Source organism: Lycium ferocissimum, chromosome 12 (assembly GCF_029784015.1).
Source record: "Lycium ferocissimum isolate CSIRO_LF1 chromosome 12, AGI_CSIRO_Lferr_CH_V1, whole genome shotgun sequence".
In the NCBI taxonomy this organism is placed as follows: Eukaryota; Viridiplantae; Streptophyta; class Magnoliopsida; order Solanales; family Solanaceae; genus Lycium; species Lycium ferocissimum.
This window is the reverse complement of record NC_081353.1, coordinates 38,159,062-38,183,246: the sequence shown is the minus strand read 5'-3', so window position 1 is coordinate 38,183,246 and position 24,185 is coordinate 38,159,062. Positions and strand designations below refer to the sequence as shown.

At 34.4% G+C, this 24,185-nt stretch overlaps 1 protein-coding gene and 1 pseudogene across 1 annotated transcript; one reads left to right on the top strand and one right to left on the bottom strand.

Annotated features, from left to right (window-relative positions):
* Positions 1-6,236: 6,236 nt before the first annotated feature.
* LOC132039625 (2-alkenal reductase (NADP(+)-dependent)-like) lies at positions 6,237-10,516 on the top strand. The gene is made up of 5 exons (XM_059430124.1): positions 6,237-6,619; positions 7,736-7,913; positions 8,449-8,615; positions 9,468-9,550; positions 9,918-10,516. The coding sequence occupies exons 1-5, from the start codon at positions 6,398-6,400 to the stop codon at positions 10,294-10,296; spliced, it is 1,029 nt and encodes a 342-aa protein (XP_059286107.1). The 5' UTR covers positions 6,237-6,397; the 3' UTR covers positions 10,297-10,516.
* Positions 10,517-11,457: 941 nt separating this feature from the next.
* On the bottom strand, positions 11,458-13,257 carry LOC132040452 ((13S,14R)-1,13-dihydroxy-N-methylcanadine 13-O-acetyltransferase AT1-like; annotated as a pseudogene).
* Between the last annotated feature and the right edge of the window lie 10,928 nt (positions 13,258-24,185).

Genomic DNA, 24,185 nt, shown 5'->3' with positions numbered 1-24,185 from the left:
ACCAATTCACTCTTCTCTTTCTCTCAATCTCTCAATTATAGTTACTTTGCAACAATTAGCCACTTTAAATTTCTCTCAATTAAATATTATAAAGTCTTATTCTAGTTTCAATTATTAATTTTGCAATTATAATATTGTTGGTGGAGTTGGTGATTTTGCAACAATCCGAAGTAGCTTTGGTGGATTTGCAATTCTAGCCGCCTTCACTTTGTTGGAAATTAGTCCCAATTTGGTACCTTCGTTCCAACTCTATCTTTATTTTTCGCTATTTAATTTACGCAATTTAATTCTAGCAATTTAATTTGTTGCAATTTATTTTCTTGTGATTTATTTGAGTGTGATTTAAATTAATTCTATTTAATAATGGCGAAGAGATTTAGACGTGGCCGTAGTAGTAGTGGTATTGTTAGGGGTGGGTTTAATGAGGAAATATTTGTGAACGAAACACCTAATTTAGGTATTGATGTTGGTGGAAATAATCCACTTTTAGATTATGAGGCAATGCAACAACATTATACCGACACTTTTAATGAAATTGATGATGATGATGATGAAACACAAGCCCCCGAAAATTCCATAGGAGATACAGGTCCTGCACAATCACATACACAAGACAAACCGCCTAGAACTCGTAATCCAACTGCTAAAATTTGGAAATTTATGACTAAGAATAAGAAAAGGCAAACAGCTAAATGTACCATATGTGAACAAGTATTTGCTTTTAGGTAAGGAACTAGTAAGGATGGTGGAACGGGTACACTAAATAATCATATGAGACTTAAACATATGGATGTTTGGGGAGAGCAAACGGATTCAAATGTGGGGGGTATTCAAATGACGATAGACCCACGAACCGGTAAAAATTTTAAGTATGACAAGAAAAAAGAGCGTGTAGAAATAGCTAAAATGGTAGCTTATGATTGTTTACCATTTTCCTTTCCTTCGAGTTTAGGGTTTGTTACTTACATTCAACGTTGTTATAATCCGTTATTTGAGGGTATTCCTAGAAGTACTTGTAGAGCGGATGTTATAGATTTGTATAAAAAAATATAGATTTTATTTGCCCCATGTATTTAATTCTTTAAATTGTAATGTTTCTCTTACCGCCGATTTGGGTCTTAGTCTTAACAAGTTAGATTTTTTTGCTATTATATGTCATTGGGTTGATGATAATTGGGTTATGCAAAAAAGAATTATAGCTTTTTTATATGATGAAGGAAAGGTCGTCACGATGGAAAAATTTTCGGATTCAATGTCTACTTGTCACCTTAAATCCATGACGAGTATCGACCCGTAGGCCGAAGTCACCTGACTTAACCGTTACTTGGACTCCACGTGCCCGAACTCAAGGAATATTTGCTCGCGAAAAGGAAAGGCAACATGGAAAGATAACTAATAATTCAACACAATGTACATAAGGGACCGGCAAGGTCGCTACACACAATATATCATAAATACGTGAGGCTATCGAAACACATCAAGCCAAAACAAGGCCGACAAGGCCACACATAATAATTACATATCCCACAATGTCCATAGAGCCTCCCAAGAGCATACTTATATACATATATTCGTCAAGTACCCAAAAGAGAGAAGCCCGGAGTAGTGGCATCTTCTAACAATCCGAGGGTCTGCGGGGTTGCTCCTATAAACACGCATGGTCATCCGCAAAGACGAAATGCGAAAGATCCGTCGTGCAAAGGGACGTCGTACGAATAAAAGTGCGAGTATGTAAGGCGAAGAGGTAACAACATAATTAAGATAAAAGGTAACATGAATAAGAGAGAAAAGCGAACATATCCGGATGACACAAAAATGCAATGCATGATAAAACCTTTTTGTATACTCATATATATAAATCATGTAACGTATGCCTTTAGATAGTATCCATGCCGGCCGGGTGAACGCTCGCCCTTGTCATATATGTAAAATCATGCCCGACCATTAAGGCTCGGGTGTTATCATCATTACGCGTCCGGGCCTCCCGAACGTCGGGGTAATATCATAACATGCCCTTTGCGGTGGTGTGCGCGTGCGCGCGCGCGTGCCCGGCCGACTATAGCGCGGCACGGTGTAGTAAAATACAATATATATATATATATATATACCATTATTGAGAGCCGAAAACAAGCTGGACTTTATCGGAGTTCCGACTTTCCTTCCGCATAGCCTCGAGTTATAGGCTTACGGGAGCTTTTCATCGATCGCTATATCTCACCTTGAAGCAATTATTTTGAGATCAACTCGTTTTTCCTTCATGACGTTCCGAGGCTAGTTTTGATGAGAAATCAAGGATCGATTCTTGGCCTTCTCGAGAGAGTGACATAAGGTCGTTAACCCCCGAATAGTTTATGGATTTCATATCGAGTCCAAAGGATTAATCGATGACGACGAGTGAAATATTGTCTTAAAACCAATCAAACGACAAACCTTAAGATTGAAAATACAAAGCATAAGAATGAAATGGAATTTGTAATGGAACGCTGGAGTTTGTGTACTAATTGGATTAAAAAAAAAAAATTATGGAAACGAAGACCTTACATACCTTTGAAAGAAAGGCGAGCCACCACTTAAAGAATTCCTTATATCGAAGCTTGTCCTTCACCCGAGCCTATATATATATCGAGAAGTATATCATTAATCATATTTCCGTCACCTTTCCATCAACTCATAAGTACTAATTATGGAAGACTAAATTTAGGTTATGAAAATTCGAACAAAGACCTCCCCTATAACATCGACTTCCTCCAAATGCTCAAACACTTCCAAACAATACCAACAACATTAACAACAACATCCTCAACATTCCACAAGACAAATATATATATTTTTCATACAAATTTCTCTTCAAATTTCATCCATAAGCCAACAACCTCGACACAACAAACTATGACCTTTATTCTTACAACTATTCCTTGATCAAGGTTAATAAAGAAAGAAATTCAAGGATTCATACCTTATATTTACTAAAGTGGCAAGATCTTCAATAATCACTTATTCCCAAGCTAACTCTAGCACAAAACGATATGATAATCGCGACTACAAGTTGTCCCGGTCTTCGATTAGTACTTAACGAGCTTGAATTTTGCTCAAAATCCTCACTCTCTATGTAATATTTAAGAAAGGGGCACTTGCTTTGAATTTTCCAGGGAAATTTTTAGAAGTTTTTGGATGAAAAAGTGAGGTTTTTAACCCTTTATATAAAATGAGGCGGCATCACCTTGCAAGAAGCTACGATCATCCGCGGAAATTACCTTATGAGACCTAAAACTTTTTGTAACGTCTATAATTCTCTACTCCGATATCCTATCGACGAGCGGTTTCTTGCATTATAATCTAGACTTGACGAACTTCATTTTAGGATTTTGAAACACCTTAAAACTCCTAATACACATGGAGATAGGCCCTTATCAAAGTTGACTCAAAATCACTTCCGAATTTTTCGACAAACTTAATTTTCTTGATTTGCTTGGTCCCTATGTCTTCCATAGATTATTATATGAACTCAAACCCTCGTAACCATGAGATGAACGCGCCACGTCTAGACTTAACCAACTACGCCGATAGATCTCACGTACACGACTACGAGGTGTAACACTACTATTATGAGATTTTTTAACATTTATAGAAAAACACTTTGTATTGCTTTAGATAATGCTTCTAATAATACAAAGGCGGTTGGTCTTTTAAAAGGAATTAAACTCTCGCTAAAAATATTTTTCATGTGAGATGTAGTTGTCACATTTTAAACTTAATTGTTAAAGATGGTCTTGAGTGTTTTGAAGATTCTATTCAAAAAGTTAGAAATGCAGTTGCGTTTCTTTTTTGTAATGTTAATAGGGAAAAACTGAGAGATTTTAAGAATTCTTGTGTGGAAAATAGCCTTAGACCTAGGAAAATTCAAGTTGAAATTGAGACTAAGTGGAACTACACTTACATTATGCTACAACAAGCATATGAGTATAGGATTCCCATACAACAAGTTCATAACAAATATAATATTAATAATGATGATTGGTTAAATATTACGGATTGGGAAGATGTTAAAGAATGTGTTGAACTCTTACAAAATTTTTATAATGCAACTCTTGCTTTTTCTAGACAATTCTATTCCACGGTAACCGAAATTTTAGCCAACTTAGCAGAAATAGCTAGAGTTTTACAAGAGTATAAATATAAATCCGGTTATCAAGCAGCTATTTTTAATATGACAACAAAATTTAAGAAGTATTGTTTTCCCATCCCAACTTTATTTATATTAGGTTCTCTTTTAAATCCTTATTTAAAAGTGTCTTATACTAGAACATTGGTTAATCAAACTTATACATTTTTAGAAATTGAAGAGGGAGTTGAATCATCTTTAGTCAAAGCTCGCTATTGATGCGAGTTTAGAAAATTTTTAGTCATTATTCTAATTTGGAAGAAAATCTACACCCGTTGCTCCACGCCCTACTACTTCTCAAAGTTGCAAAAAGGACTTGTCGGGTTTATCGCATTTAAAAGTTTTACATTCACATCCAACTCCTTCTTCTAATGCAAACTTTGATGAATATCACTTTTATTTGATGCCCAAATGTGGATATAGGAACTAGATGATTTGGACGTCTTAGCATGGTGGAAGAAATACAAGGCTAGTCAACCGATACTTTCAAGAATGGCTCGAGATATCCTTACGATTCAAATATCAACTGTGGCTTCGGAGAGTGCATTTAGCCAAGGAAGACAATAAATTAGAGACCATAGACACTCATTATCCGGATTTAGCTTGCAAGTACTAGTGTGCATTCGCGATTGGATTAGATTGGAGCGACGCAACCAAAACTTAGAAGCGGTGGAAGGCGAAGAGGAAAAGATTGAAGATTTGATAGCAAGTGGAGCGGACCAAATGGAAGACTTTGAAGATATCTCTATGACCGAATATGATATGGGGGAAATTAACCAAATGATTGACAATTGGTGATTTTATTATTCTACTATTTCTTTGCAACTCATGTATTATTTGCAAGTTAAAAAAAACTACCACTTGCAAATAAATGTTATCCATGAATGAATAAAATATATGGCTCATTGAGCTTTCTTCTATTTACTTGTGTTCATATTTTTACTTATATTAAGTTAGGAATATACCTAAAATATACTAAGAATATACTTATAATATACATCTACTTAAATTAAAAACTAGAAAGTTATATACTTGAAAAATAACTAAAATATACTCATAATATAAATATACTTAATTTATAAAATACGAATTTATAAACTTAGAAAAAACTTAAGCTATATATATATATATATATATATATATATATATATATATATATATATATATATATAACCTAAGTATATTGATATATATAAGTATATTCTTAGTATATTTTAGGTATATGTAGTATAACTTAAGCATATAACTTATATATATATATATATATATATATATATATATATATATATATATATACACGTATATCTTTGTTACCAAGCAAATACATAAACTTTACTTATAAACTTATATAACATATGTAAATATACCTACAATATACTACTAAATACTATAATATATATATATGCTATACAAAAAAAAAAAAAAAAAGAGGTTTTGGACATTTAACCGAATCGGTCCAGATGCTTCATTTTAAACCTAGAAATCAAACGGGTGGCCGGCTTGCTTTTAAACGTAACCGGCCGGTTTATTAACCGGTTAGATTCACAGTCCCGCTCAAACCGATAACAATGTGCTTAGTTTTTCGTACAAACAAATACCGCGTGAAAATTCAAACAAACAAAAAATAAAACTTTCTTCCTTTCAATTTGAAAAATAATTTATCTCTAGTAATAATTTATAACTACACAAAATACATACTCCCTCTATTTTAATTTATATTTTAATCTATTTTTTTATTAACTGCTCCAAAACGAATGACTCTTTTATATTTAAAACAAATTCACTTTACGAAATAATTTATAATCACATAAAATATATATAACATTTATTTTGAACTATAAATTTCAAAAATCTTTATTTTTTTTTAAATATCGTATCCAGTGAAATACGTTCACGTAAATTGAAATGGAGGGAGTATGATTTATTTAACACTGCAATAATTTGTTTTTGGAGAAAAAATCAAAAGGTTCCACGTGTAGGAAGATCCCCACCATTGCAAAAGACGGAAACAGTTAAAGCACCTAATTCCCAACCATTATAGTGATGAGACCAATAATTCAACATGATAAAAATCGTCCACACATTATTTCACATGTTTCATACTTTCTTCTTCACAATAGCTTTTCAAGATTCCACTCCAAGCACTTAGAAATTAAAGCTTTCTCCCTTTAAATACTTATTTGGATACATATAGTCATATAGAGAGTACTCAAAAGGAAGAAATTATATTGGAAAATGGAGGAAGTGAGTAACAAACAGATTTTACTAAAGAATTATGTAAATGGTGTCCCTAAAGAATCAGATATGGAATTGAGAATTAGCACTATGAAATTAAAGGTTCCAGAAGATTCTAATACTGTGTTGGTGAAAAATTTGTACTTGTCTTGTGATCCTTACATGAGACCTCGTATGAAGAAAACAGAGGGCAGTTACACTGATTCTTTTACTCCTGGCTCTGTAAGTCTAAGTTCCTCTTTTTTATTACTCACCCCGTCCTAAAAAGATTGACTTAATTTTCTTATTAGTGTGTCCTAAAAAGATTTACATATTTTTATTTTTAGGAATATTTTAACTTTATAACATTGATTTATAACCACGCAAATATTTTAGGTTGGTTTTGGACCTAACACTCCTTTATTTCTTAAAATCCGTGTTAGATCTTTTTAATAATAGTATTGTGGGTTTGCCAAATTCAGTTTGTTCTAAGATATTTGATGTTTTAGACAAATAAGAATGATTTGTCACTTTTTTTTCTTCAAAATTCATCCTTACTGATTTGGTTAGTGTAGTGTCAATTAAGTGAGGCATTTAAGAAAGCCAATATAGGGTAATTTAGGTAAATACTTTTATGATAGAGTACTAAATGTCTATTTTTAAGAGGTGTAGTAAAAAAATATTAGTAATAGTGACAGGACGTAGTAAAATATTATGATCAGAGGTGAATTCAAAATTTTGAGTTTATAAGCAGCTTATTTATACTAGTATATATTAAGTGGATTTCTTAACATAAATAAATACAAGCTTTTGGCCAAAGTTACTGGGTTGTACTGAAAGGCTGGAACTCTAGCTCCGCCGCTGATTATGATACACAGAGGTAGAGCTAGGATTTTGAGTTTATGGGTTTTAGATTCTAGAAAAGTCAGCTTACTGAGTTCTAGATAAATTTAATGGATTTTTAAACACATATACAAGGTCAGAGGCAAAGCTACTGAGTTCTGCCGAAACCGTAAACAGAACTGTAGCTCCTCCCCTATGATACATGGTGCCAAAACAACACAACTATAACAATGCTTGCCTATATGAATCCTTATTGATCATGTCGCTTCATTTAAAAGTAACTGGCCAAAGTAACTATCTAACTTAAGAAATGATATAATTTGAACAAGGAGGATAAGTGTTTAAATAGTTGGAAAATCAATATATATTGTGTTGGTAGATATAGATGTTTTTCTTTATTGTTCAAGTTTCATCAAGTCAATTTGAAGGATTACAAGTTACTATTTACTAATGTCTGTCAGATTCTACAATTTTCACATGAATGGCAATTGAATCCTTTCTGATCTTGTTGTGTAGCCTATTGTGGGGTTTGGAGTGGCTAAAGTTGTGGATTCAGCTCATCCAAAATTCAAGAAAGATGATTTAGTTTGGGGAATAACTGGATGGGAAGAGTACAGCATCATCAAAGCTCCTGAGACTCTCTTTAAAATTCATAATACAGATGTGCCTCTTTCCTACTATACAGGAATCCTAGGTAAATTACTCTGTCAAAGAACATCATAAGCACCCTGCAGTTTCAAGTCTTTATATGTTTTATTGTTAGAATTGCATGACCATCTTATCTAAAAGCAGATGGTCGCACGCTTTAATATGGTGTCAGAGTCGGACTTCCCGATTTTTGGTTTATCCGTTATTGGACGCTCTTGTTATATTTTCCACCGCAAGAGATGTCCTGTGTTGAAGGAGGAGAGGGGGGGAAGGGGGGGGGGGTTAGAGTATCACACGCGTTAGAATTTATATCTACAAAATAAAAAAATTGCTCCAATCTTCGCCGAAATTGATCCTTTTGCTTTTCAAAATGTGCTACGCGGCAACAATCCAATGTTTGTCTTCATAAGGAGATTTTCCTTGTCGTATTACATATTCATATTTGAACTGGAAAAAATCTTTTTCTTCTCATTGTGAAGGCAGAGGTCTATTTTATCCACAAAGTTCACACATTAGAAAGAGAATTATAAAATGTTTAGTGTAAAAACAATAGAAAGATAACCAATGCAATTGTATCTTAGGGATGCCTGGAATAACAGCTTATGGAGGTTTTTATGAGCTATGCTCCCCAAAGAAAGGAGAAACTGTTTATGTTTCAGCTGCATCAGGTGCTGTTGGCCAGCTCGTCGGACAATTCGCTAAGCTATTAGGTTGCTATGTTGTTGGAAGTGCTGGAAGCAAAGAAAAGGTAAACTTAATTTCTTCAAGCAACACTCTTCACTACAATGATTGATCTGCTAAATGTGATTAATATCAAATCTTGTTTGGATCTGATGATATTCTTGTTAATTAATGTCAACCGGCTTTCATTGCCCCTTCATGAACAGGGGAATCAGGAGGGAAGTTCTATTTCCATTGCTAGTTATCTCTTAGTTTAAGGTGTTTGTTTCTTAGTAAATGCATGACCTGTAGTGTATTTTCAAGAACATCATTCCCCAAGTGAGAGGTTTGAGATCCGATACCAAGTTGAATTTTAATGTGGTATACGAGATTGTCAAACAGTTCCACATGCTACCAGAACAGGCAGGGGTTTTGGTCCGAATCTCACTGCCACTAAAAATAAAGCAAAAATATCTCCACGTGTTCGGTCCAAGAATAAAAGAATCAGGTTTACACGTGAGTGGAAGGATGTTGAGACATCTTATTATTAAGAAATTAAAAGTGTGCTTCCTAACATATGAAGCTTTAGCTGAGTCGGTTACACAGTTCAACAAGATGAATAAAGTATTATACACAGTTCAACAAGATGAATAAAGTATTAGTGTCCTGACAGCTAGAAACTAGAGTTGGTTCTTAAAGACACCTTTCTGGCAACTTGTGACTAAATTAAACAGTATATGATATTGCGTGTATAAGAAATGAGAATTTTTATTCATTTTTTAGCTGGTTTCATCCCTCACAACAGTATGTGACATTTCGTGATGTCTGTTGTTACTACTGTTAGGTAATATTACGCAAAGATGAACATATAAGTCTAGGCAGGGACCGGTACTACTGATAAGGTCTCAATGTTTTCGTGGTTTTTCATTTCTTTTTTTAGGTTGAACTGTTGAAGAACAAATTTGGTTTTGATGAAGCATTTAACTATAAAGAGGAACAAGATTTAGCTGCAGCTTTGAAAAGGTAAATATCATTTTTTTTTTCTTTTTTCTGAGATAAGACTCATTTTGGCCTGAAGATGGAGTAACTAGTAGCAAAAGCCTATGTTTTTCATGAAAAGCACACATCCCTTAAAATGAATGGCATTTTTTCCTTCCATTAGAAGTTAGATTTTATTCCTTTCTCCTTAACATTTTCTCATGGAATTCTAGGTTCTTCTGGTGTTATTAGTTTTTCTACAGTAAGAAAAATACCGGGCATAAAAAACATACATCTCTCACCAAATGTTGATTCAGTTTGTTGAAATGTGTTACCATCTCATCCAGTAGCTTAAGCTACTACGAAGAACACACTTTTAATACTTTATTATATCATGTGTGAACACAACCAGGTACTTCCCTGATGGAATCGATATTTACTTTGAGAACGTTGGAGGAAAGATGCTTGATGCAGTTCTTCTCAACATGAGACTCCATGGCCGGATCGCTGTATGTGGGTTCATCTCACAATACAACCTCGAGCAATCTGAAGGAGTTCACAACCTGTTCTGCCTCATCTCAAAACGACTCCGTATGCAAGGTTTTCTGGCTGTTGATTACTTTCCCCTTTACCAAAAATTCGTAGAAATGGTTACTCCACACATAAAAGAAGGGAAGATAAAATATGTGGAAGACATTGCTGAAGGAATTGAAAGTGCACCAGGTGCTCTAGTCGGCCTCTTCTCCGGTCGGAATGTTGGAAAACAATTGGTGCTTGTTGCTCATGAATAAACTTATGGAGTGTGTTTGGTACGACGGAAATCATTTCCCCCCTTTTGATGGAAATTATTTTTCCTCATGTAACTAAATACCAGTAAATGACTTTCTCATGGAAATCATCAAGATTGATGTGTTTGCTCTATCATACAAACATATTTTATCAAGTATGCAAGTCTGTAAACGCCAAGAGTTGATTTGAGTTTTGTTGTTAGTGGACTTTGTGTTGCAATAAGTTTTGTATTTTGCAAGTGTGTCTGCTGCTTAAATGTGAAGGAGCCTCGAAAGAACCAGAAAGCTCATCGTCACGCGACCAGGGAGGTCAAGGTTTTGTTCGTGGAAATAAATTTCTTGCAGATACTTGGCAAGGTCGCGTATAATAGTCTTGTGGTACGGCTCTTTCCCGGACCTGGCACTTAACGGGAGCTTAGTACACCGGACTGTCCTTTGCCCTTTGTCTACTTAAATGTAGTACTACTAGCTAGTTGTAACTTGAGATTTGTGTGCTGCTAATTTATAATATTACTTTATGAGCAATATTTAAAGCAAGACATTTTGAATGGCAAAAGGTCAGGGAAGTTTGGGCGAAAATAGAAGGTCCTGTAGCGGCCTTGCAAAGTTTAAGTCTGGACCACACTTATTTTTGTTTATTGGGTTCTTAATAGATTATTCATATATATTAAATGAATTTTTTAACTCAAATACAAGGTTTGAATCAAAGATACTGAATTTTGCTAAAACCTCGGTAGTGATAAGGTGGCTAAACTGATACAGGGTGAACGCTATAATGAACCTGATGTGAGAGATCTATTACCACAAGATATTATTGATCGTGTGGTGCAGCACTGGAAAATTGACAGTTGACAAATGAGTAACCAAACCTAGTCATTTGTCAGCACTGGAACTTATATCCCTCTATGTGACAGAGTTTGAAGTACGAACTTCAAAGTAAGAGTGTTTTTGGAAATCACAACGTAATTATTTGGTTTAATTATTACTGTAGTAATTGCATTACATAGACATAGATATTAAAGAAAATGATTGACAAAAATAAAAAAATTTATTTCGATAAGACCTAAAATTCACAATCCTCTTGCATTGAGAAGTGTAAAGATATAACAATTGAATCTAACTAAACAAATTCACAATCCTCTTGCATTAAGAAGTATAAAGATATGACACTTGAATCTAACTCAAACAAATTCACAATCCTTCTGACATTAAGAAGTGTAAAGATATGACACTTTAATCTAAATCAACACAAAAGTTAGCTTGTGAGAGGAGAATAGTTCAAGTTAATATAAGCAGACCACCAGTCCATTCTCCAACCAATGTAGGATTGTAACCCACTCATGTTTTATTGTCCGTACCTCAAGGGGCGTAATGCAAGCAGCCTACCCGGACACATCGATAGTTGATTCCACAGCTCGAACTCGTGACCTATAAATCATACAAAGACAACTTTACCCTTCCCTTAACAAAGCAGAAACTTTAAGAAAGACCTAGAACTTGGTAAAAGCTAGGAAATCTTGGTCATGTTCAATGAAGTCCATGTAATTTTCCTTGAGATCCATCTGCACAGCAATACTATTACCACATTGTGGAGAATACAACCAAAACACTTGATGATGTCTTGACCCAAAATGCATTAAATTTGGATTTCCCCATCCAAAATCTGCTTCTTGCATATGAAAACTACACAAACTTGAGCATGTAAATTCCTCAATATCATCATTAGTTCCCCAATCTTGCCCTCCATAACTTTGGTTATATAAATTAGCCACCAGGTCAACTACTTCATCTGTTGAAGCTTCACCACAATAGTCAGCAGTCTTTTGCACTGCTTCTCTTATCAATATTATGAAATCTTTTAACTCCATATTGGTCCCTTTAGGTTCATATGCTATAGGAACTTCAATAATAAAATTCCCATAAGGATTAGTTGTTTCAGGATATTTAAGCTTACCTCGTAAATTCAGGGGAAATGACATTAGTGAAGGCTTCACTTTCCCTGTTATTGCCTGTGAAGCGCGGAGTTGAGCCCTCCATAAAATCGCTGTGACCATCTCAACTCTTGAGGGCTTAAAGCATAAGGCCCCTGGATTGTGACAATTTGTTAATTTGTCTCTGAGTTTTGATAAAGAGACTTCATCCATAACAAAGTTTTTGGCCACAATTTTAGCGTCCGGACGTAGTCCAGGGAAAATAGCAGAAGCTTCAAACATCGTGGATACATCTCTTGGTCCGAAAACATTAGCCAAATCAAAGCTCATGACATTAATCTTTTCAGTAGGCATTCCCAATTTACACACTCTGGACCACTCGTAGATGAACGTAAAACTCGCCCATCCGTCCATTGCAGGGTGCGCGGTGCTCATAGATAAAGTGAGTCCTCCACATTGGAAAATCGCAATTTGCACAACCATAAGTTGTGTGGTGAACAAACTAGTCGCCTCCACATCTTAATGCCTTGTGGCCAAAAACTCAAGGCGAGGTCAAAATTCGTTCTGGCCTCTTGGAGAAAATCGTCCATTAGGCAATTGACCTTGGTTTTTATTAATGTCACACCTTGGTCAAGGCAATTGATTGAACATTTATCTTGTGCAAATCTACCGGCAGCTGGATAAACATGAGCCAATATCCTAGAAAGTGATTTTTCAAGTTGTTGTACCATAAAATCAGTGGTAGTGGAAGAGTTGATAGAGTGTGGATAAAAAAGAACAACAGGCATATGTGTTTTCTCAGCTATTTGGTCAAAAAAAGATAACTTATAATTTTGAAGGTGATTAGGAGTTGGTGAGGATGGTTTTATGAGCTTTTTGGACATGATTTCAACTTGAATTTGGTCACTAAAATTAACACAAAGGCTGCCCATTTTGGATGTGGAAAAAATATGGAACTAACTCAACTAAGGGAAAGAGAGAAAATTTTAGGGAAGTTGAAGACACACTTTGATATATCTAAGAAGCTCCATGTGCTTCCTATTTATAGCGGGACAAGACTGGTTAATGTAAATTCTTTAAGAAGAATATCAAGGAAATAGTCTGATCATGGCCACTCAACAACATATCCAGTGTAATCTCATAAATTGGGGTCTGGGAGGGTAGAGCGGACACAGACCTTATCTCTACCATGGAGGTAGAGAGGTTGTTTCCGAAAGACCCTCGACTCAAAGAAAAGCTACCACATCAGTCCGGTGAAAGAAATGGCCACTTATAATATGAAATAAAAATAAATAAAAAATCAGTCTGAAGATTTCGTGTGTAAGTATTATTAATCTCTACATTACTTTTATGATCTCTTATGGTCATATAACTAAAGTAATACTCTGTCTGTTGTAATTTGTGTGATATTATTTGACTGATCACAGAATTTAAAAAGTAAAAGAAGTAGTTTTGAAACACATGTTCTAGATATGTTCTAAAAACAAGTCTTCGACATTTGTTGCTATAAATCATCTCTTTGATAATAAAATAGAAATTTTAAAGATAAATTATTTTAAATATCGAATAGACTAAAAAGAAAAATCTACTACATAAACGTAACAAAAAAATATTTATAAACCACAAAATCGAATGTCTCCAAAAATACCTAACACGGATGCAACTCTTAGATTGGAATTATGCAGCTGATAAATAAGTCGTTTCCACTTGCTTTGCAAGTTTAAATTCACATTAATTAATTCTCTAAAGCCTGATAAAACTTTCAAAGCATGGTGACTTTAATTCGCTGGTGAAAATTTATTTCTACTTTGATTGCTTATTAAGTGCTTGTTTGGAAAGTCAACTTGTAATTAAATTAGGGTGTAATGGGATGTAGTTATATAATTTTTGATATGTTTATCTGATCAAGTAAATTATTTGGGTGGTAGTAATTACAATGATCAATTCTCAAAGGAAAGATGAGAATTACTGGTAATTACATGGTATAATTATAAGGTAGGGGTAAGGTGGTATACACACTGCCTCCAAGGACATGCATGTTGTTTTAAATTTCTTTCCACGGACCTCCTAATATTACGTTTGTAATTATAATGTAATTACGTTATGACAAACAAACAAGTCTTTATAATTACTATACTATGTATTACACTAATTAAATAATTCATTGTTATAATTTTGATATAACTTGTTCACTAATCAAACGATCTCAAATTGTCTACCGTCAACCATAGCTTTCTTAACCACTAATAACCTCGTCATAATTTAATTATAGTAATCTCGTTGATATAATTTTATATAACTTGTTCACCAACCAAACGTTCCGTAATTCTCTATAGTCAACCATAGTTTTGTTTTATCATTTAATTTATTTCATGATTTCTTCATTTAAAACGAGAGAGAAATTGACAACACCTGCATTGATGGTTGAAAGTAGGGCTAAGAGATACTGGCTTGACAGAAATGCAAATCAAGGACAGTTCATACTAATAATTTAGCTTATCTGTTTGGTCCATTTTTCGTGAAATTACAACTTTTACATGGAATTAATGCAATTTTTCTTTTTGTGGTTTCGACGTCAAGTAGACAAGTACAGTAACATTACTATTGAGGCTTTAGCTTTCAAACCCTTGTTTAGAAAATTAATGCAATAAAAAAAAATTATTATAAGAATAATTTGTCATATTTAATTTTTTATATTAATAATAAATAAGTTACAAAATTATTGTAACATAATATTATAAGTCATGTAATATGTAAGTGTTACGAAGTTAAACTTAAAGAGAAATCTCTAAACATAAGAAGTTTGGTTGCAAACAGCGATATAAAATTTGACCAATTGTTTAGAAAAAATATATATATATATATTGACCAACTAAACTGCAACTTGCCCAATTTTACTGAGTAGGTTGACTTATGACGCTTTGGGTTGCAAGCCAATATTAATTTACTTCAATATCCTCATTAACTCAATAAAAAAATTATACCGCAAAAAATATTTTTCATGTTTTTATTTTATATTAATAATGAATAAATAAATAACTATATAAGAATAAACATAATATCATAAACCATATAATATTAATTTAGGCACCCCCTAAATTAATAATTTTTTTATATACTTATGTTGTAATTTGCTTAAATTAGGTTAAATATTTGATCCTGCCACCCCAAGTCGTAAATTAGACAAAGGTGCTACGACTGGTAGACACAAGTTTGAATCTATCTTGAACATTTTCCAACTCCCGTTTTTCTTTGTGCTTTTTACTTCCTTTGTACAGTGGTTCCCTTTTCGGCCCTCCCAATTTTCTATTTATCTTTTTATTATTTATATTGTCTTTCCTCTTTTCTATTATTTTATTTGTGATCTCTAGCGAGAACACACAAATAGAAACTTCAAAATCCCTTAAATTAAGCATTTCTCTTAATCTCAAATCTGTGAGTATTTAAATGGAAAAACTTGGGTCTCAATGGGAATTTTGGATTGAGATCAAAATTTAATTATTTTTTTTATAATTTCTTTTGTTTATTACTCCCTCCGTCCATGTTTACTTGTCTATATTTGACTTGGGACACTCTTACTAAGCAATAAATAAAATGAGAAATGAATTGGAGTACTTAATAATAAGGGTAAAATAGGTATAAATTGGTAAATTACGTCTTGGCTTTTCAAACTATATAACTCACAAGTAAAAGTGGACATATATTTTTAGTATAATGGACAAATAAAAATGGACGGAGGGAGTGTATTATAAAAATTTATGCTATTCCATAATTGTTAAATTCAATTTAAATCACTTTACTACTTAAATTGTGATGGAAATTGCGTAAGCACTGCTTAGAAAAAATATGAAATTTATGATTTATTTTTGAGAACTTGTAGTTTATCTAATTCTACATTTACTTATGGGGTGTATTTACCTATCAAAGAGTTTTTCTATTATATTCTTTATTTTGATTTGTGTAATTCCCTTATTGAAGATATTATTTTACTTGTGCAAATTTATTTTTTTAATATACATAAGAGATGCAAGTCCCTTGGTGAAAATGTTGATTTTACTTCTGTTGTTAATGAGTGTGATTCCTTGTTTAAGATGCTAATTATGTTCGTTTCCTGATTTTTGAGATGTAATTTTCATATTTGCAAATAAAAAAAAAGTCTATTAAATTGACCTGACCCAAACCAAATACACATTCCTAACAAGATGTACATTGAAGAAAATTGTGGCACCCGCCACCTTCAAATCCTAGATCCGCCTCTGGGTTGATTATGACCATTGGGTTGTAAGCCAGTATTAATTTTCTTCAATATTCTCATTAATTCAATAAAAAAAATATTATAAAGAACAAATTTGTCATATTTTAATTTTTATATTAATAATAAATAAATTAATAATTATTATAAAAAATAAGCATAATAGCATAAATCATACTATAATATAAACGTTACGAAGTTAAACTTAAACAGAAATCTCTAAAAGTAAGAAGTTTGGTGGCACGCATTGATGTCAATGATAAGTTATGCTATTTTATTTGATGATTTGACAAACATATTCTAGGAACCATATATGCCTTTAGAGGGACCAGATGTGATAAGGTCTTCTAGCCATTGCAGGGCCAACATATTCGAGGAACCAAATATGTCTTTAAAGGGACCAGATGTGATCAGGTCCTCTAGCCGTTGCAGGGTCAACTCTACTGCTGTAAAGACTACAAGAAAACATGGAATTAGCGACGGACAAAATTTCGTAGCTAAACAGCAAAATTACATGCTAAACTCATTTAGCTATGGATTAGCGACGGATTATAAAAAAATCTAATTAGCGAGGAGCTATTTAGCGACGGATTAGCTAGGGATTACCGACAAATGCCATAGCTAATTCCATGTTCTCTTGCACACCTACTGGCAACAGTGCAGCAGCACAGCTACAGTATGCTAGTGGCCAAAACAAGATGAAATGTCCCTTTCATATCATCTCACCTGCTCTCCTATATAAACAATATGTTACAAGTGAAAACCAAACACTTTGAAAAAACAAAAATCACTCACTCACAAGTGCTAGCCGCCGCTGCTCTCAAAGAGCTCTAACTGCAACAACTGACGAACCAGTTCTCTAATCACCGTAGATGTCTTAAGTCATTGAAGTTGTTGAATTTTTGTCTTTTGTTCTTTAACGTTGTATTCCTACACTGTTTTTAAGAAGTTCATAGTAGGACAGATTTTCAACCTTTTTGCATTGTTCACTTGGCTAGAGTTAGTCAAGGTGTGTTCTTTAAAATAGAGTTATTGTAAAGGCCTTGCAATAGAGATGTTGTAAGGGAAGGGATTGAGAGTTTAATTCCTACGTTGCAATAGGTTGTAATCTGAAGTTTCTCATTTATAATGAAGTTTGAGGAAATCCTATTCTGGTAGGTCGTGATTTTTAATCCCTTGAGCAAGGAGTTTTCTACATAAATATCTTGTGTTATTTACTTTCTGTTGTACTCAACGGAGCAGATAGAAAAACTGGTTCTCTATATTGTTTGGTGGACTCATATATTCTATCAGTAAACTTTGACGAATAAAACTTCAACTTGCCTGATTTTATTGAGTAGGTTGATTGATGACACATTTACAAGTCATTATTAATTTCTTCAATATCCTCATTAATTCAATAAGAAAATTTATTATAAAGAATAAATTTGTCAACATTAACATACCCAGTATGATTCCATCAGGTGGGGTATGGAAAATGTAGAGTGTATGCAGACCTTACCCCAACCTTTTAACGAGAAAATATGGCTTAAGCTTAGGCTGAGGTTCAAACCTGCAACCTCGGACAAGAAAATCATGTGCCATTTGTGCCCGCCATAAAGGATGGACATTTAGGGTGTGCCGTCGGGTAACTTGATTATTAATTTCCAAATCTAATTGCTTGCACAACATTAAATTGCTAACATCACCCATAGTGGAGTGTGTTTGTCATATTTTAATTTTTGTATTAATAATAAATTAATTAATAATTATTATAAAATAAACACAATATCAAATATCATACTATAATATATGTGACGAAGTTAAACTTAAACAAAAATCTCTAAAAGTAAGAAGTTTGGTTGCACGCATAGATACCAAATTTGACCAATTAAACTTCAATTTTTATTTTATTTTTTGGAAAACAAACAACCTTACTCTATCAAGTAAAGTGATATATGTTGGGTTGCAAGCAAGTATTAATTTTCTTCAAATCCTCCAACTTTTTTATTCATTTTTGCCACGTGTAAAATATTACTCCTTTCATTTCTCTTTATGTTTTTCTTATATTAATTTGTGTCACTTGTCCATTTTAACAAATGAAGAGAGATGTATTATTTTCTTTCAATATTATTTTCATCATTAAATAACGCATAAAGTACTGCTCCCTACGACCCAAATTAACAATCACTCTAACTCGAAATGTGAGTGCCATGAAGTTAGACTTAAAAAGAAAATTTTAAAAGCAAAAAACTTGGTTGCATGCGTTAATATCAAATTTGATCAATTAAACTTCAACTTGCCCTCGGGTTGCAAGCTAGTATTAATTTTCTTCAATAACCTCTAATTTATTTATTTATTTTGCCATGTTTAAATATTACTCCTTTCTTTTCTCTTTGTTTTTAACTAATATTAAATTATTTTTTATTTGTCTATTTTAGCAAATCAAGAGAGCTGTATTATTTCATTCAATATTGCTTTATCATTAAATAACTACATTAGATATTACTTCCTCTTGCCCAAATTAACAATCACTTTAGCTCGAAAGTATAGGTGTTGCGAAGTTAAACTTAAAAAGAAATCTCTAAAAGTAAGAAGTTTGGTTGCACACATTGATATCAAATTTGACCGATTAAACTTCAACCCGCCTGATTTTATTTAGTAGGGTGATTTATGACGAATTGGGTTGCAAGCCAGTATTAATATTCTTCAATAATTTCTTTGTAAAAATATTTTGACAAAATTTCTAATAGGTCAATTTGGGCTATATATTAGTCCAATTATTAGAAAGGCTGAAATTGAATGGATCAAAATGAATTGGATTAGTAAAGAGAAAATTACGTGATATAACGACTTAAGGCCACTACTTACCCGTTTAGATATACTTCTTAATTATTACTAGATTTTCATTTTATAGCAAATTTTTATAGTGTCTATCTATTACAGATAGTGTATGTATATGTATGGATGACTATATATTGAGTGAAGAATTGAGCATAATCGATGAAGAAGATGATGAACAATGTGCAAAATCGAGGAAATTGGGAGAGTTTTCTGTGTATTCATTCTCACAAAAGCAATTCTAAAATGTGTACAACCTCCTACTTATATTGACAGCTAAGATAATAAAATATCTACCCTTGGAGCATCAACTCCCATTAACTAACTAACTGACTTGCCTAACAAACTAACTAACTGTGTACTATTCTTCATTGCATACATAAGGTACAACCCATACTAACCACCTATCTCCACACTCCCCCTCAAGTTGAGGGATGAAATACATCTAACATTCCCAACTTGAACACCATATCATCATGTAACTGTCTTCCCAAGCCTTTGGTTAGAATGTCTACGATTTGATCTTTGCTTGGCACATATTTTGTCTTGATGATTCCTTGTTGTATTCTTTCCCGGATGAAATGGCAATCTATTTCAATGTGCTTTATCCAGTCATGATATATTGGATTGGAGGCAACTGCTTTGCTATCGCACTTCAGATCCATTGGCAATTCAAACTTCAACCCCAATTCCTTCAATAAACCTTCAAGCCATACCAATTCTGCAACTGTGAATGCCATAGCTCTGTATTCAGCTTCAGCTAAGTCCTGAATATTGTGCTTTGCTATTTAGACTTCCAGGAAATAAGAGAATCTCCCAGCTTGATGCAAAAACATGTAACTGATTTTCTAGACAACAAGCATGATGCCCAGTCTGCATCACAATGTTGTCACTTTGTTTGACTATTTGCTGCTCATTAGCAATCCCATACCAGGACTTCCTTTTATATATCTTACCATATATAAGGCTACTTCATAATGTGACACTTTTGGAGCATGCATAAACTGGCTCAGATGTTGTATGGCATAAGAGATATTTGGCATTGTGGTAGCTAAGTATAGTAATCTCCCAATCAGTCTCTGGTACACTCCTTTGTCTTCCAACTCCTTGTCATTGCTCAGACCAAGAGTCTTGTCATTGCCAACATCAAAAGCCTTATCATACTCAATGCTAGTTAGTTTTTTATTTGGTTCTAATGGAGTGGCAACTCGTTTGTCTCCTCTTAAACCACACTCTGGTATTAACTCCAATGCATACTTTCTTTGGTTCATGAGTATGCCTTTTGTTGATCTAGCAAACTCAATTCCAATGGAAAATCTCAAATCCCCCAAATCTTTCATTTTAAAGCTGTGATTCAATACGTCTTTGCTTCGAATCGCGTTGATGAGGCCGCGCGCCCGTGATGTTGCATCATCCACATACACTAAAATGATCACAATATCAGTGCCACATCTCTTAGTGAACAAAGCAGTTGTCAACTTCATGTTCCATTGTCTGCTAGCTTGCTTAAGACCATACAAGGATTTGAGAAGCCTGCATGCCTTATAATTTTTCTCCCCCAAGCTGCCAAATCCTGTGGTAAGGTCATGTAGACTTCCTCATGTAAATCACCCTGCAAAAAAGCATTATAGACATCCTTTTGAAAAAGAGGCTATGAGTACGCTAGCAGCACTAGATATAACACATCTCACTGTCACCATTTTCACAACTGGTGAAAAGGTATCATGGTAATCTAACCCCTCTTGCTGAGTAAAACCTTTAGCAACAAGCCCTTCTTTATATCTCCCAACACTTCCATTAGCTTTGAACTTGACCTTGAACACCCACTTGCAACCAATGGCTTTTTTCCTTGTAGGCAGGTCAACAACATCCCAAGTATGATTGTCAATGAGAGCTTGTAACTCGCGTTCATAGCCTAACCCAAGTTGGATCCTGAGCAGCTTGGTGGAAAGTAGTTGGTTCAGTAATAGAGGAAAAAGCATTAAGACAAGAAGCATAAGAAGGTGATAAAGAAGAATATGACACATAGTCAGAAATAGGATAAGGAGTAGAAAAGGAAGAGAGATGAGCATAATTTTTAATCCAGATGGAAGGCATGTTCACTCTTGTGGACTTCCTAGAAGGAAAAGAAGGAGGAATAATAGGAGCCAAAGAGTGTTGAGGAGAATAAGGAGTATGAGGTGAAGGAGTTAGAGTAGAGGAAGGAGATAAATGAAGAGGAGAGAGCAGGTTATCTGTCATAGGAGGATCAAGAGATGGAGTATCTAAAGGAGTTAGAGTAGGAGAAGTAGGTGAAGAAGAGAAAAGACTAAGTCATCTGTAAGAAGTGAAGAATTCTGGGTTGGAAGGACAACATAAGGAAAGGTTAGATCATGAGTGTCTAAGGTAGGATAGGTGAAGGGAACGGGAGGAAGAATGAAGATTTTGGGTACTTGAAGGGAAAAATGGACTCATGAAACACAACATCTCTGCTAACAAAGAAGGAACCAATGGAAATATTGTACAATTTGTAACCTTTTTGGGTGTTTGAATAGCCTATAAAGACAGAAGGAATAGCCTTTGGTGAAAATTTATTTTAGAGTAATGAGGAGTAGTGGCATAACAAAAGTATCCAAACACTCTCATCTGATTAAGAGATGGGGTGGAACCATGAAAGACTTCAAAAGGGGATTTGCCACTAAGAACGTTGGAAGGTAATCTGTTAATTAGATAGATTGCAGTAAGAAGACATTCACCCCAGAACTTAAGTGGAGCATATGACTCGAATCTTAATGCTCTAGACATCTCTAGGAGGTGCCTCTGTTTTCTTTCAGCCACTCCATTCTGTTGGGGTGTATGAACACAAGAACTCTGATGTACAATGCTAAGAGAAGAAAACAAAGTATTACAGTGAGTATTAAAGAATTCAAGACCATTATCAGATCTAATTGTCTTAATGAAAGTAGAAAATTGAGTATGAACAAAATTGATAAAATTTCTGTTCAAAACAACAGTGTCACTTTATTTTGATTAAGTACACTCCAGTCATTCTAGAGAAATCATCTACAATGGTAAGAAAATATTTCAATCCATGATAAGTAGCACAGCATAAGTGTCACACCCGACCTTACTAGGGTGTGTGATGGGCACCGACCTCCTCCCCGAGTCGAGCGAACCCTTAAACGTTCGCGTTACTACAACCCGTCATTTCGAAATTTTTTTAAGAAACATGAAACTTTTCAAAATAGAGATCCCGTCTTTATAGACATTAGGAAAGCAAATAATCACATAACTTTTACCATCGACAATATCTGAAAATACACACCCTTTTAACATCTATAACCGATTCGCGTTCCTCGACACCCAATAACACGGTCCGCAAAGTCTCTAAGATATACAATTACCATGACATAAGTACTTGACTCGGCAACACTCCGACCGAAAGGAGATCCCGCGGGAACAACTTCTCTAAAGAAAGTCTTTCTTTTTACCGCGTGGCATGAAAGCCCCCCCCGAAGAAGCGAGGTTCGAACATGTACCGAGTATGTAAAGCGATAACAAATAATAACCATGGCTTAATTTAGAAGAGGAGAAACCACAATCAAGCTCATTACTGCAGCCCCGCTACGGGAGGAAACATAAATGTACACATGGGGTCTTGAGAGCAATCCTTAAGTAAATAATAGATCGAACACACGTTCTTGGCATACACGATATAAGTACAAAGTACACCAGTTCTAGAATGCAAATTTAAATATAGTATCACAACCTTCGGACGGCCGCTTATGCGTAGGAATGATGGCCGCCGGGCGGAGGCATAATGATAATGATGGAGCTTCGGGCATTGCCGAGATAACAATAATGGTAGCCCGAGACTCGCTTAGGCTCAATATCAATAGTGGCCCCTTTCGGGTACGCCGGTCCAACATACGTCTATCCCGGCCCCAGACATCTTCGGTCCCGACATAATATTCCTAGCCCCGCCCGGCATGCATGACATACGTGACCCCCGGTTCGGCATGCCACTCGTGACATAATACTAATCCTAGCCCTTCGAGCGTAATAATAGTAGTGATAGTAATGTAAACATAAGTAGTAAACGAAATGAAATAGTAAAACCTCGCACCCTTCGGAGTGGTTTTAGAAAGTCTAAATATAATAAGATATCGCACTCCCCGGAGTGGTTTTGAAAAAGTTTAAATAATAAAATCTTTGGAGTGGTTTTGAAAAGTCAACTTTATATTTTCTTTAATACAAAACAAACTTCCTTAAAATCATTTATAAACCGCAAACACGTTTCAAGTCTGCGGGTTAGCATAAAAAGGTTAACCGTATGCACATGCAAAGTGGTGAGAAATTAAATGCTTTTCAAGTATCGTTATGGACATCATTCATTATAAAACATCTACGACCATTTCCAAGCAATTCGAGACCGTTTATGGAAGTTAGGGACATTGTGGGCCCGCCTTGGGTCAAGCCGAAGTGGCGTACACAAATTACGAACATTAGGCCTTGTGAAGTCGTCTACGAAAGTTTCAAGGCAATCCGGTTCCAATTGTGAAAGTTACGGATGTTTAGGCCATTTTCCCAACTACTTAGAAAGATGTATAATTCAATTCTATTTAAACGAATGAAAACAACTTTAGATGCGGATTCCTAAGAGTAGAGTCATCTCGGGTTCGTATTCAAACCTATCACACCTAAGACATGCCAAAGAAAGAAGGGTAAGGCTTTACATACCTTTTCCGTCTCTTACGCTTCTCCAAATCCAAGTTCAAAACTCTCCAAAATCTATAAATGGTCACATTTACCAAACATTGATTAGAGCCTTTAGAAATTCAATCTTGAATTAACATTTATCTACAAAAATTTGTTAAAGATTTCCCGTAAATGGCCATCCCGAGAATTTA

Bases quoted from the DNA above. Each gene is read 5' to 3' on its own strand.
- LOC132039625 (XM_059430124.1), top strand. From the start codon at position 6,398: ATGGAGGAAGTGAGTAACAAACAGATTTTACTAAAGAATTATGTAAAT. The intron at 8,616-9,467 runs GTAAACTTAATT...TTCTTTTTTTAG, and splicing joins GTGCTGGAAGCAAAGAAAAG to GTTGAACTGTTGAAGAACAA. The intron at 9,551-9,917 runs GTAAATATCATT...GAACACAACCAG, and splicing joins TTAGCTGCAGCTTTGAAAAG to GTACTTCCCTGATGGAATCG.